The sequence below is a fragment of the Nuphar pumila genome, chromosome 2, assembly GCF_984573655.1.
Source record: "Nuphar pumila chromosome 2, dmNupPumi1.hap1.1, whole genome shotgun sequence".
Classification (NCBI taxonomy): Eukaryota; Viridiplantae; Streptophyta; class Magnoliopsida; order Nymphaeales; family Nymphaeaceae; genus Nuphar; species Nuphar pumila.
Window position 1 is genome coordinate 33745619 of NC_143250.1, and position 12792 is coordinate 33758410.

Below are 12792 nucleotides of genomic sequence, written 5' to 3' on the forward strand. Positions count from 1 at the left end.
CATATTGTCTTTTCATAGACAATTTTACATGGTATTAGAGCGCGGTTGGTGATTGAGGATCGTGGGATTCTCCTTTTTTTCAAGTGCCTTGAAAACCGTGTCTTCGGATCCTTAGAAGTTGAAGTGGCGGATCTTGCTTCTCAAATATTTTAGAAGGATCTTGTGCAAGCTAGAAGTTGAAGCATTGTGTTGGTACGCCCCTTTTCTCCTTTTCTTTACTCCTTAATGGGTGAAAAAAAGTCTCACTTCGCTCTTGGCTTCAAGTTAAATGGGTCCAACTATCATATTTGGGCCGGGAACATAGAGGCTCACATAAAAGGTAAAAGATTATGGGGTTATGTGCAAGGCACAATTCCGGAACCGGAACCCAAAATAACCGTAATAGACGGAAGTGAGATCAAGATTCTTGAGGGAGAAGAAAGGATTAAAGCTCTTGAAGAATACTCCAAGAAGCACGACGAATGGGAAATGAAAAACTTCAAGATTCTTTCTTGGTTCTTCGCATCCGTTGAAACAAAGATTAATGCCAATATTGTCAAATTCAAAAGAGCATCAGAAGCTTGACATTATCTCGAGAAAATGTATACATCAAGAGATCTATCTCATAAGTATTACCTTCAAAAGAAGGCCCTCTCCCTTACTCAAGGTGAAATGTCTATTAGGGAATATTTTGCCGACCTCTCCTCCATTTGGGATGAGCTTTCCATGCTTGAACCAAAATGGAGTGGAGAGGCAATTGAACTCCGCCACAAGCAACTTGAAGAAGATCGGTTCTTCAATTTTTTGAATGGGTTAAGATCGGAATTTGAGCAAATAAGGTCTTCACTTCTATCCTCATTTACTCCTTCTCTTGAAGATGTTCTCACCAAATTAAGTGGTGAAGAGACTCGTATGAGTTTATGTAAACAAGGATCAAATGTTCTTGCGGTTTCTTTTAATTTTGAAGAAAACAATGAGGTCAATGCCGTATCAAGACCCGGAAATAATGTAAAGACCTATCGTCCTCCTCATTTCAAATCACAAAATCAAGGAGGTGATGGTGGACAAAGAGGAAAGAGAGACTATAACAAGATTATTTGTCATTTTTGTAAAGAACCGGGGCATATCAAGCCCATATGTCCCAAATGGAAGAAACTTCTAGCCATGGCTACCACCGGTGTACCACAAAAGGAAGAGGCATCATCAAATGGGTCACTCTTTTTAAATCAAATAGTGGAAGCCCTTCAACCTCTCCTTAAGGGAGCTACATCCGGTGCCGCCGTGTCTACTTCTTCCTTTCCAGGTAAAGTCTCTTGGCTTTTGGACGCAGGTGCATCTTTTCATATGTCCCCAAACATGTTTTCCCTTTCTAACTACTCAAAAAATGTTTCTCCATCCTTTGTTTCCACTGCGGATGGAACTTCTCTTGAAATTAAAGGAATATGTAATTTTGAAACTCAATATTTTTTCATTCCAAAAATTAGATTCATACCTAAACTAAACTTAAACCTTCTCTCTGTTTCTCAACTCTCGAACCATGGTTGCGATATTAAATTTTTGTGTGATAAATGTTTAATACAGGATCGCCGGTCCGGGAAATTGATTGGGGAAGGCTTTAGAAAAGGAGACTTATACTATATGGAATCTCTTCAAGTTCCAAAATCTTTTTGTAATATTGCCCGAAACAAAGATATAAATATGTGACATAAGAGACTTGGTCATCCTAATATCACCAAGTTATCTTATTTACATTTTGCGAAGGACCTATGTAAAAGTTCTTTTTCTTGTAATAATTGTATTCTCGGAAAAATGCAAAGTTTACCTTTTGAGCAAAGAACTATGTTCTCATCTAAAACCTTTGAAATTGTTCATTCCAATGTTTGGGGACCTGCACCTGTTGTCTCAAAAGGAGGTTTTTCTTATTATGTCATTTTTGTGGATGATTTCTCCAGATATTCATGGATCTATTTTCTTAAGTTCAAACATGAAGTTTTTTCGTGTTTTAAAACCTTTCATTCAATGATCAAGAATCAATTCAACAGTAATATAAAGATTTTTAGAAGTGATTCTGGAGGAGAGTATCTCTCCAACCAATTTAAAGTATATCTTGAGGATCACAGGATTATTCATCAAAGATCTTGTCCTAAAACCTCTCAACAGAATGGGTTGGCCGAAAGAAAGCATAGGCACATCATTGAGACCACTAGAACCCTTCTTATTTCCCAAAACATTCCTAAAAATTTTTGGGCTGAAGCAACTCTTGCTTCTGTTTATCTGATAAATCGCTTACCATCTAGGATATTAGGGAAAATATCCTCTTTTGAGATTTTATATAAGCTTGAACTTGATTATAATAGGTTACGAGTCTTCGGGTGTAAGTGTTTTATACTTACGGATAAAAATGACAAACTCTCTCCCAAAGCTATCCCCTGTGCCTTTCTTGGATATTCTGAAACTCAAAAAGGGTTTCGTTGTTATGATCTTCGAGATGATAAGTTATATGTCTCTAGAAATGTAACTTTTTTGGAAAATGAAAGTGGATTTGAAAAAAATGTTTCTCAACAAGAAAATTTTGATTACTCCTTCCTTTTTGACTTGTTGTCTAGTAATGATGATATATCTAGTGATGATGATGTATCATCGAACCATGATGAGGAAATTGATGGTGATGTTGAAGAACATAACCCACTCAATGAACAAGATAACAAAATTTCAAGTGATCCAATAACCTACTCACGTAGAAACCAAGTCACCTTTAGAAGTGCTATTGATCAATATAGTGAACTTGTTCCTGCTCTCGATCACCGAAGATCTGAGAGGAATAGGAGACCTTCAACTCGTTTTGTCTCATTTGATTCCTTTTCATCCCGATATAAGGCTTGTATTAGTGCCGTTCATTCTTATTTTGAACCAAGAAATTTTGAAGAAGCTAAAAAATGTATAGAATGGCAAGAAGCTATGCAAAATGAACTTAATGCTCTTAAAAAGGCTGAAACTTGGGATTTCCAAACTCTACCCATAGGAAAGAAAACTATAGGTTGTCGATGGGTTTTTAAGGTCAAGACTAAAAGCGACGGATCTTTGGAAATGTACAAAGCTCACTTAGTCGCAAAAGGATATGGGCAAGAATATGGAATTGATTATGAGGAAACCTTTGCTCCTGTAGCTCGAATGGTTACAGTTAGATGTCTTATTACTATTGCATCTATTAAAAATTGGAATATTTTTCAAATGGATGTGAAAAATGCTTTTTTAAATGGTGATCTTAACGAAGAAGTATACATGAATGCCCCACCAGGCATGAAGATTCCTAAAGACAAAGTTCTTCGCCTTCGCAAAGCCCTCTATGGCTTAAAACAGGCCCCCAAAGCTTGGTATGACAGGTTTACAAGTGTAATGATGGAAAATGGTTTTTCCTCATGTTATACTGATACTGTTCTATTTACTAGAAAATCTAATGCAGGAATTGTGATTTTATTACTCTATGTTGATGACATGCTAATTACAGGTGATGATGTTCAAGGAGTCAAGGGTATTAAGTCCGTCTTGACTTCAAAATTTGAGATGTCAGACTTGGGTTTTCTGACATATTTTCTTGGAATCGAGGTTGCCTATTCGTAACGTAGTTATTTTCTATCTCAGTCTAAACTTGCTTGTGAAATTATTGACAGATCAGGAATTTCTGATGACAAAGTATGCGAAACTCCTGAAGTTGTGGGAGCTAAAATGAAGATTGACGACGGTGTTCCTCTAACCGATCCTACTCCTTACCGGCAGTTGGTAGGTTCTTCAATGTATCTTAGCATTACTCGACCTGATTTGTCACATTCTATACACATCGCCAGTCAGTTTCAGCACGCTCCTAAGACCGTTCATATGAGTGTTGTGCTTCACATCATCAGATATTTGAAAGGAACCATGAATAAGGGAGTATTTCTATCTTCTTCTGAATTAAAATTACTTGCTTATACTGACTCAGATTGGGGAGGTGACCCTAGTAACCGTCACTCCACCACTGGTTTTTGTGTTTTCTTAGGTGAGTCTTTGATCTCATGGCGATGCAAAAAACAACATGTTTCTCTGTCATCCACTAAAGCTGAATATAGAGCCATGACATCTACCACCATGGAGATTGTATGGATTCGACGACTTTTGGAAGATATGAGAGTATTTATCAGAGAACCAACAAAGCTATGCTGTGACAATAAAAGTGCAATTTATATTGCCAAGAATCACAACTTTCACGAGAGAACAAAGCATATAGAAATGGACTGCCACTATGTCAGAGAAGAATACTTGAAGGTCATTGATCTACCATACGTGACGTCTGAGTATCAACTTGCAGACTTCTTCACAAAAGCACTATGTTCGCCCAGATTTCATTTCCTTCTTGACAAACTTGCGGTTATCGCGCCGTAAGTTTGAGGGGGGGGGGTTTAAAATGTATCTCCAAAACCATGTTGTAAGTATAAATATATATACTTATATACTTAGAGATACATATACATATAATATATTATATGTATATGTATCTCTACATATATAAATATATATATTTATACATATTTTATTTTCTTACCCGAAAAGGGTATTCTTGTAATCTTGCGCATATTCCATTTTGGAATATGTTGTAATTTATTTTTGTATTTTGCATTTCTTTATTTTTTATTTTTTTATTTTTTAATATTTTTCATAAAGGTGCATTGGGGGTCCCCCAATAGAGTCGTTGGGGCCCCCCAACGGTCACAAATGTGACCGTTGGGGGCTCCCCAACGACTCCTTTGGGAGCCCCCCTTTGCACCCCTTTCACTTTGTATAAATAGGGGTGTTTCCCCTTGTAAATTCCTAAGCTTGAGAGTCTCAAGCATTTGCTCCTTTTATAAAATACATGCATTGTTGCATGTTTATTATTTTTATGCTTTTTGCGTATTTTATTCAAGTGTTGTGAGAGTGCTTTCGTGCACTTTTTTTCTAAAGTATTTATGCTTGTATGCATATTGTCTTTTCATAGACAATTTTACAGGAACACCATACACGTGCACAGGTATACACATATATAACTTTAGCTTAAAGCAATGTGACATAAACATCATCTCCAGTGCAAACTTTCAAACAACAACTCTAAATCACTATAATTAAACACATCCAATATTTGAAATTGAAATATGATGCAATTATGAAAAACTTTAAAACAAAAAGAATGCAAGTGAACATCAATAAATAATCAAGATCATAAAATGAAATAGATAAAGTGACACAATATTAACTGTCTGACACTGGTTTGACTATGTCTATGAAATATCCTCGCGTGTCTGAGTGTCGTGTCGTGTCGTGTCGACATGAGATACACATGCCAAGTGAAATGTCTGTTTGACATAGGCTGCAAGAGACTTGACAAAACATATTAAACAGATTATCAAGGAGAAATATGGTTCCACCCTTTGGAAATATCTGGTTTTGCATAATGAATAATATCTGGTTTTCTATAATGAATTCAATTCTGAAATCAGTGATGCTTTCTGCCCTTTTTATGAATGTAAGAGAGTTTCGTCAAGAAACCTTCACACTTAGGCCTGGTTTGTTTCATTCCCATGTAAAGGAAAGGCTTTACATGGGAATGGGCACAGATTTTTAAAAAATCCTACCAGCTCAGCCCCATGTGAAAGCTTTCCTTGTAAAAGCTTTCATAGGGGGGGGCACAGATTTTTAAAAAATCTTACCAGCTCAGTCCCATGTGAAAGCTTTCCTTGTAAAAGCTTTCATAGGGGGGAGGTATCAATAGATTTACACATAAAAAGTGACAGGTGGTGGGAAAAAACTGGGGTTTACTTGTGCCAGCATGAAACTTTCCCACCATGATGATTTGATGTTTGTTTCATTCATGGCGGGAAAGGATTACATCAGCTTGCCAGCTCAGCACTTTCCCATGTAAGTTGCATGAAACAAACAGGTCCTTAGGGTTAGAGGAGACAAATGCAATATGCGAAGATCAGGTTGAGAACTGTTGATTTTTTGCTGCAAGGAATAAGCACCACAATCCTGCATAATTACATGCCATGCCATTTGTCAAACTTAGATGAAATTCTTGCAATAGAATACATGTATTTATCATTATATCTGAGAGAAGGGGCAAGTTCATTTATGTGCCATTTCTAGAAAAGAATGATGCTCATTAGTGAATTTGATATAATTTAGCAACATTTAGGGGCCGTTTGGATGACACACAAAATGAAGATTTGAAAACAATTTTTTGCCAAAACACTATTTTGTGGTGTTTGGGTGACAGTCATTTAAAGGGTTTCAAAATGACTTTCTATGACCCTAAAAAATTGTTTTGAGAAAATAGCTGTGCTACTTTTTTGAAACTCAGTTTCGACCATCTTGTTTCGTTTTCAGGGTTACCTCCCCAGGTTCTTCCTCTCCTCTCTTGTCTTCCTCTCGCCTGCACATCTCTGGAACCATACCACACCACCACTTGCTCATTACAGCACTCTCTTGGTGCCACCACTAACGTTTGTTGTATGGCACCACCATCTAGCCATAGTTGGCCCCATGGCATAACCTTGCTGCCCCAGCACCCTCCTGCCTCCGTTGTTGACTGCTACTGTCTGGCACCACCATCTTTTTACACCCGAATGCGCTTCTCAGAGCCATGATAATCACCCCGTGGCTTAGTACCTTCCCTTTGCCACTGCCAACCTCCATTGTTTGGCAATACTATCTACCGTACCCAAATACCCTCATTGATGCCATAGCATATCGCTGATGCCCAGCAACACCTCTTGTGCATTGCTTGATACCTTCTTCTTTCTTGCTGGACTCAGTACCGCTGCCCAACACCATAATTTAGGCAACTTTTTGTCCTTCTTATCAGGATCTTTCCCTTTCTCTCTGGGTAGGCATGAGCCTTTACAAATAAAGTGCTAGATCAAGAAGCAAGAGAAGCAACATATGATGGTTTGCATATCCATGTTGTTGAGGTCCAAGACCTTCTTGCACAGGTTACAGGCTCCACTTGATGCTATCACTCATATGCAGGCTCTCCAATCTCTCCAATGTTAAGCTCTATTGGAACCCCATGTTCGAAGGGAGCAGCTTCAACAGTGATTTCTACTCCATGGTACAACACGTGTACAGGAAACATTTTTGTCATCCAAACACCGTTCATTACAAAATTTAGTTTTTCAAAAAAATTCTCAATAAGTTTCTTTTAGTAAAGATTTTGTCAAAAATTATTTTTTGAAAAAATGCCACCCAAATGAGGCCTGTAACTATGTGGCTCATAATGGTAGCGAAGATCAAATGCATTTTGAAGGCTTGTGATATCCATTATTTGTTAGAAGAATCTTATCAGTTTAATATTAAATTGTAGTTGTTTCTTACAGATCTAGGATTGCAAGAGCACCGGCTTGATGGTGATGACTATCTTTCAGTTGTTGATGAATTTATGGAAGCTGTCTTTACTCGCTGGCCTCATGTTATTGTGCAGGTTGGAACATTATCCTCTTATCCTAAACCTTGATGATTGGAGTTAATCAAAATGTATTACTCTACGGTTGTGACTAATATTAATATGATTTTACCTTTTCAGTTTGAGGATTTTCAGAGCAAGTGGGCCTTTAAGTTGTTGCAGCGTTATAGAAATAACTATCGCATGTTTAATGATGATGTACAGGTGAGTGCCATCACCATCATCTTACTGCCTTGGCTTTGATTTTACAAGTGCATACTGCATAGTCTTTGTTTTTTCTTCTTTTTCTGAAGCCGAGGATGGGCAAGACCATTCTATGTCACTAAAGGAGCAAATTCAATTCAATAGAAAGACTTAGAAGACAATTGAGATGCTTTTCTCTTCCACATGAAAAATTCTTTAATGACAATAATTATGTTAACTGGAGAATTTTTACCTACTTCATATGCAAGAAATCTTTTTGAATAAACAGGAAATTTTGGGAGGTTGTTATGCAAGTATTCACTATAAATGTGCTAAGACTGATCTGTTTGAGGCTAGTAATACTCTGATAATTTCTTGCCATAGATTAGTTAAATGGTCATTCAGATGAGTCATCATTTTGATTATCCAATAAATCACATTTTTTGAGGAGCATAATCTGGGTTCTCATCCTTATAAGGCCTCATTGAATCCTATACCCGTTATATTTAGAGATAAACCTTCATATTTACTCTTTTCTTTGCCTTTGAGCCTTGTTTGTCTCCCCTTTCTCTAGTTTCTTTATGCTATATTGCATCACTGCGTGGTACTGATGCTACTAAAAATCATTGTATCATGCACTAAGACTTTCTCACTCCATGTTTCTTATTTTTCTTTCCTAATGTTAATATCCTTAAGTTTCTTTTCAATATATTAATCCCAGATGCTCCGCTTGTTTTTTATTCCAGATACCCAGTTCTCTCTGAAAAGATGTTTGTATTTTCACGTGTACATTTTTTTATGTATTTCGGGTCTGGATCTTACATCAAACCCGATCCATACTGTAATATAACAAGTATAAATATATGTTTTAGGTCACAATTTCATGATTGGAAATCGTGACAGCCGCAGCCCCTTCTCTTCTTTATCAACTCTCTTCTTGCAAATAGGCTCAGGCGAAGCATTGAGGCTGATTACATCCATGGCTGCTGCTACTGCTGAAGTCACTGTAATGAGATATTGCGGAAATATAAAGAGTGCATACAAGCACATACAACAATGAATAAAAGAGAAAATATCACAAGTCCACGAAGGGACAATACAAGCACAAGCCTTTAAGAAGGCAACAATATACAAAGCCTCTTATTGAAAAGAGAGAGGAGCTCTCCAAGATGAGAATACACAAGGGGATCACCCCTATTTATACAAGAGAAGGAGGAGGAAAAAGGAGGGCCAAAGGGCCTCAAAAGGAGAGCCAAAAGGGGGCTCCCATAGAGTCGTTGGGAGCCCCCAACGGTCACATTTGTGACCGTTGGGGGCTCCAACGACTTCTATGTTGGAGCCCCTTTAGGTCCTCAAAAATAATAAAAAAAGAAATGAAAAAATAAAAAATAAAAATTACATTTGTTCAAAAAGAAAAAATAGTTGTTTTCTAAAACAACTGTGAAATTACAAAAATACCCCTATCGGGTATTGATGTAATAAACAGAATATATATATATATATATATATATATATATATATATAATAGGTACATTTTAACACCCCCCTCAAACTTTACGGGGGAAGGACGGAAAGTTTGCCGAGAAGAAACATGAACCGAGGAGCCGGGAGAGCTTTAGTGAAGAAGTCTGCCAACTGATATTCTGAAGTGACATATGGCAGAGCAATAGTTCCTCGTAAAAATTCGTCACGAACATAGTGGCAATCCATTTCGATATGTTTCGTACGTTCATGAAAAGTATGATTGCTTGCAATATAGATGGCACTCTTATTGTCGCAACACAGCTTGGAGGCTTCAGTGATATCAACTCCCATATCTTTAAGCAAACTGCGAAGCCATACAAGTTCCATTGTTGTGGTTGCCATTGCCCGGTACTCAGCTTCAGTGGATGATAGGGAAACTTTCTGCTGCTTCTTGCATCGCCAGGCAATCAATGAGTCCCCTAAAAAGACACAAAAACCAGTAGTTGAGACTCGATCATTGGGATTACCTCCCCAATCTGCATCAGTATAAGCAAGAAGATTCAAAGGGGAAGAGGAGGATAGAAATAGCCCTTTATTGATGGTATTCCGAATGTAGCGAATGATTCGGAGAACCGCACTCATATGCACGGTTGTAGGAGCATGCTGAAATTGACTGACTGAGTGAACCGCATGAGTGATATCTGGTCTGGTGATGGTTAAATATGTAAGAGACCCAATGAGTTGTCTGTACGGTGTAGGATCTTCCAGAAGAACCCCATCCTCTAACCGCAACTTGGCATTAATAACCTCGGGAGTCTCTACCTTCTTATCATCAGAAATCCCAGACTTAGAACATATATCTGCAGCAAGCTTTATCTGTGACAAAATATATCCTCTAGGAGAATATGCAACCTCAATTCCAAGAAAATATCTGAGAAAACCTAAATCAGACATATCAAAATTATCTTTTAACATATTTTTAACATTAATAATACTACTTTGATCATTTCCAGTGATAATCATATCATCAACATAAAGCAACAAAATTACGATACTAGAACCTGCATTTTTAACAAAAAAAGCAGTGTCAGTATAACAAGAATGAAATCCTAATTTTATCATGATATCACTAAAACGATCATACCAAGCCTTAGGAGCTTGTTTAAGACCATATAATGCCTTTAAAAGCCGAAGTGTTTGACCTTGCTTAATATTTATTCCGGGTGGTGGATCCATATAAACTTCTTCACTTAAACTTCCATTTAAAAAAGCATTTTTTACGTCAAGTTGATAAATAGGCCATTTTTTGGTTGATGCGACAGCTATTCAGGTTCTGACACTTGTCATACGAGCTACGGGGGCAAATGTTTCTTCGTAATCAATACCATATTCTTGGGAGTATCCCTTAGCAACCAATCTTGCTTTATATCGTTCCAAAGAGCCATCGCTTTTAGTTTTAACTTTGAAGACCCAACGACAACCAATAGGTTTTTTGTGTGAGGGTAGATCAACTACTTCCCAAGTATTGGCCTTTTTTAAAGCATTTAGTTCAACTTGCATTGCTTCAACCCAATGAGGTATAGATTTAGCTTGATTATAGTGAGTTGGTTCAAAATAAGAGTGTAGAGTTATCAAACATGCCCGATAGTTGGGAGTTAAAGAGTCATAGGAGACAAACCTATTTGGGGGTATTGATATTCTAGAAGAATGCCTAACTTGTGGTTCCTCAATGGATTCGGAAATTTGAGAGTATTTTTCGAGGGCACTAATAGGTTTTTCTTGATTTCTTCTTGAGTAAACATTTACATTGGTATTGCTATCATGAACATTTGTATTTGAATTACTATCATTTGAGAGTGTTATGTCAAGAGGGGATACCTCGTGAGTGTCATCTATGTTTTCAAGAGAATCTTCTTGTATGTCATCAATAAGATCATATAAGAATACATAATCGATTTCATTTGTCTCTTCTATTTTATCAAAACCGTTTTCTTCTTCGAGAAATGTTACATCTTTTGAAACATATAGTTTATCATTCTTAAAATCATAACATCTATACCCTTTTTGATTTTCACCATATCCAAAAAATACACATTCAATTGCTTTGGGAGATAACTTATCCCTTTTATGTAGTAGGACAAAACATTTGCAACCAAAAATACGAAGTCGATTAAAATCGGGTGAAAACTTAAAGAGTTTCTCATAGGGAGAAGCATTTTTTAACTTAGAAGAGGGCATTCTATTGATTAGATAGGTTGAGGTAAGAACGGCTTCCGCCCAAATTTTTTTTGGAATATTTCTAGACACAAGCAATGTTCTAGCGGTTTCTATAATGTGCCTATGTTTCCTTTCCGCTATGCCATTTTGTTGAGGAGTCCTAGGACATGACTTTTGATGACAAATGCCATTTTGGTTTAAATAGTTTTGGAATTCGTGAGATAAGTATTCACCACCGGAATCGGATCTTAAAATAGATATGTTACTTTGAAATTGATTTTGAACCTTTTTATGAAAATCTTTAAAGAAAGTAAATACTTCCGACTTATGACTAAGGAAATAAATCCAAACATACCGAGTAAAGTCATCAATAAACGTAACATAATATGAATAACCCCCTTTAGACATAACCGGAGAAGGACCCCAAACATCCGAATGCACCCATTCAAAAGGCCTTGATGAGAAAAAAGATCTAGTTGGAAAAGGAATAGACTTCATTTTTCCAAAAATTCAATCTTTGCAATTAATTTCTTTTTCCTTGCAAAATTTGTTTCCAAAAGGAAAGAGATACATTTTGGAATAACTTGGATGACCAAGTCTTTTATGCCAAGTTTCCATATTTTTTTCTTGGACATAAGAGCAAAAAAAGTTTGTAGGGAGATCAAGATGGTCCATATAATAGAGGTCTCTCTTTCTATGGCCTTGCCCAATCCGCTTCCCGAACCGGAGATCCTGCACAAAGCAACCATTAGATGAGAAAGATATTTCACATCCATGGTCGGCAATTTGAGAAACCGAAAAAAGGTTTAAATTTAATTTGGGAACAACTCTTACTTTTGGAACACAAAAATTTTGAGAATCTTTAAAAGAGCCAATACTTGAAATTTTCAAAAAGGTTCCATCGGCCGTTGAGACACAAGAGTCCTTTGAATTGATGCAAACATCACTAAGTGCATTCTCATGAGGGGTCATATGAAAAGAAGCTCCGGAATCAAGGATCCAAGAATACGTACCGGGTGATGATGTTGAAGCAATGGCCGCGCCCGATGTGGAGGAAGAAACTTTAAGCATTTGTTGGAGAGCCATAGATATTTGTCCAAGAGTTTCTTTAATGTCATTGTTTTTGCCTTCATCTTCTTTGGAGGTGGTTTCTTCAAGAGAGGCTACTTTAGGCTTGAAGGCTCCCATAAGCTTTGGACAAACGGGTCTAATGTGACCCGGCTCATTGCAATAATGACAAACAATCATTTTTCTTCCTCCATTGTAGTTCCTTTGTTTCCCAAAATGAGGAGGCTTATAGGTTCTAACATTGTTACCCGGTTTGGATACGGCAAGGACTTCATCAACATGCTTACTCATGCCAAACCTTGTCTCCTCTTGAGTGATTTCGGCAATAGCATCCTCAATAGGAGGAAAAATAGATCTATGGAGAAGTGAGGATCTCACTTGCTCAAATTCGGGGCGTAGCCCAAAAAGAA

General features: G+C 37.2%; 1 protein-coding gene across 1 annotated transcript in view; it reads left to right on the top strand.

Annotated features, from left to right (window-relative positions):
* The window catches only part of NAD-ME1 (NAD-dependent malic enzyme 1), a 185164-nt gene that overhangs the window by 71422 nt on the left and 100950 nt on the right, over positions 1 to 12792 (top strand). The window contains exons 7-8 of the mRNA XM_089995612.1: positions 7365 to 7468; positions 7571 to 7654. Coding sequence (XP_089851738.1) covers positions 7365 to 7468; positions 7571 to 7654 — 188 coding nt within the window. The remainder of the gene's footprint in view (positions 1 to 7364; positions 7469 to 7570; positions 7655 to 12792) is intronic.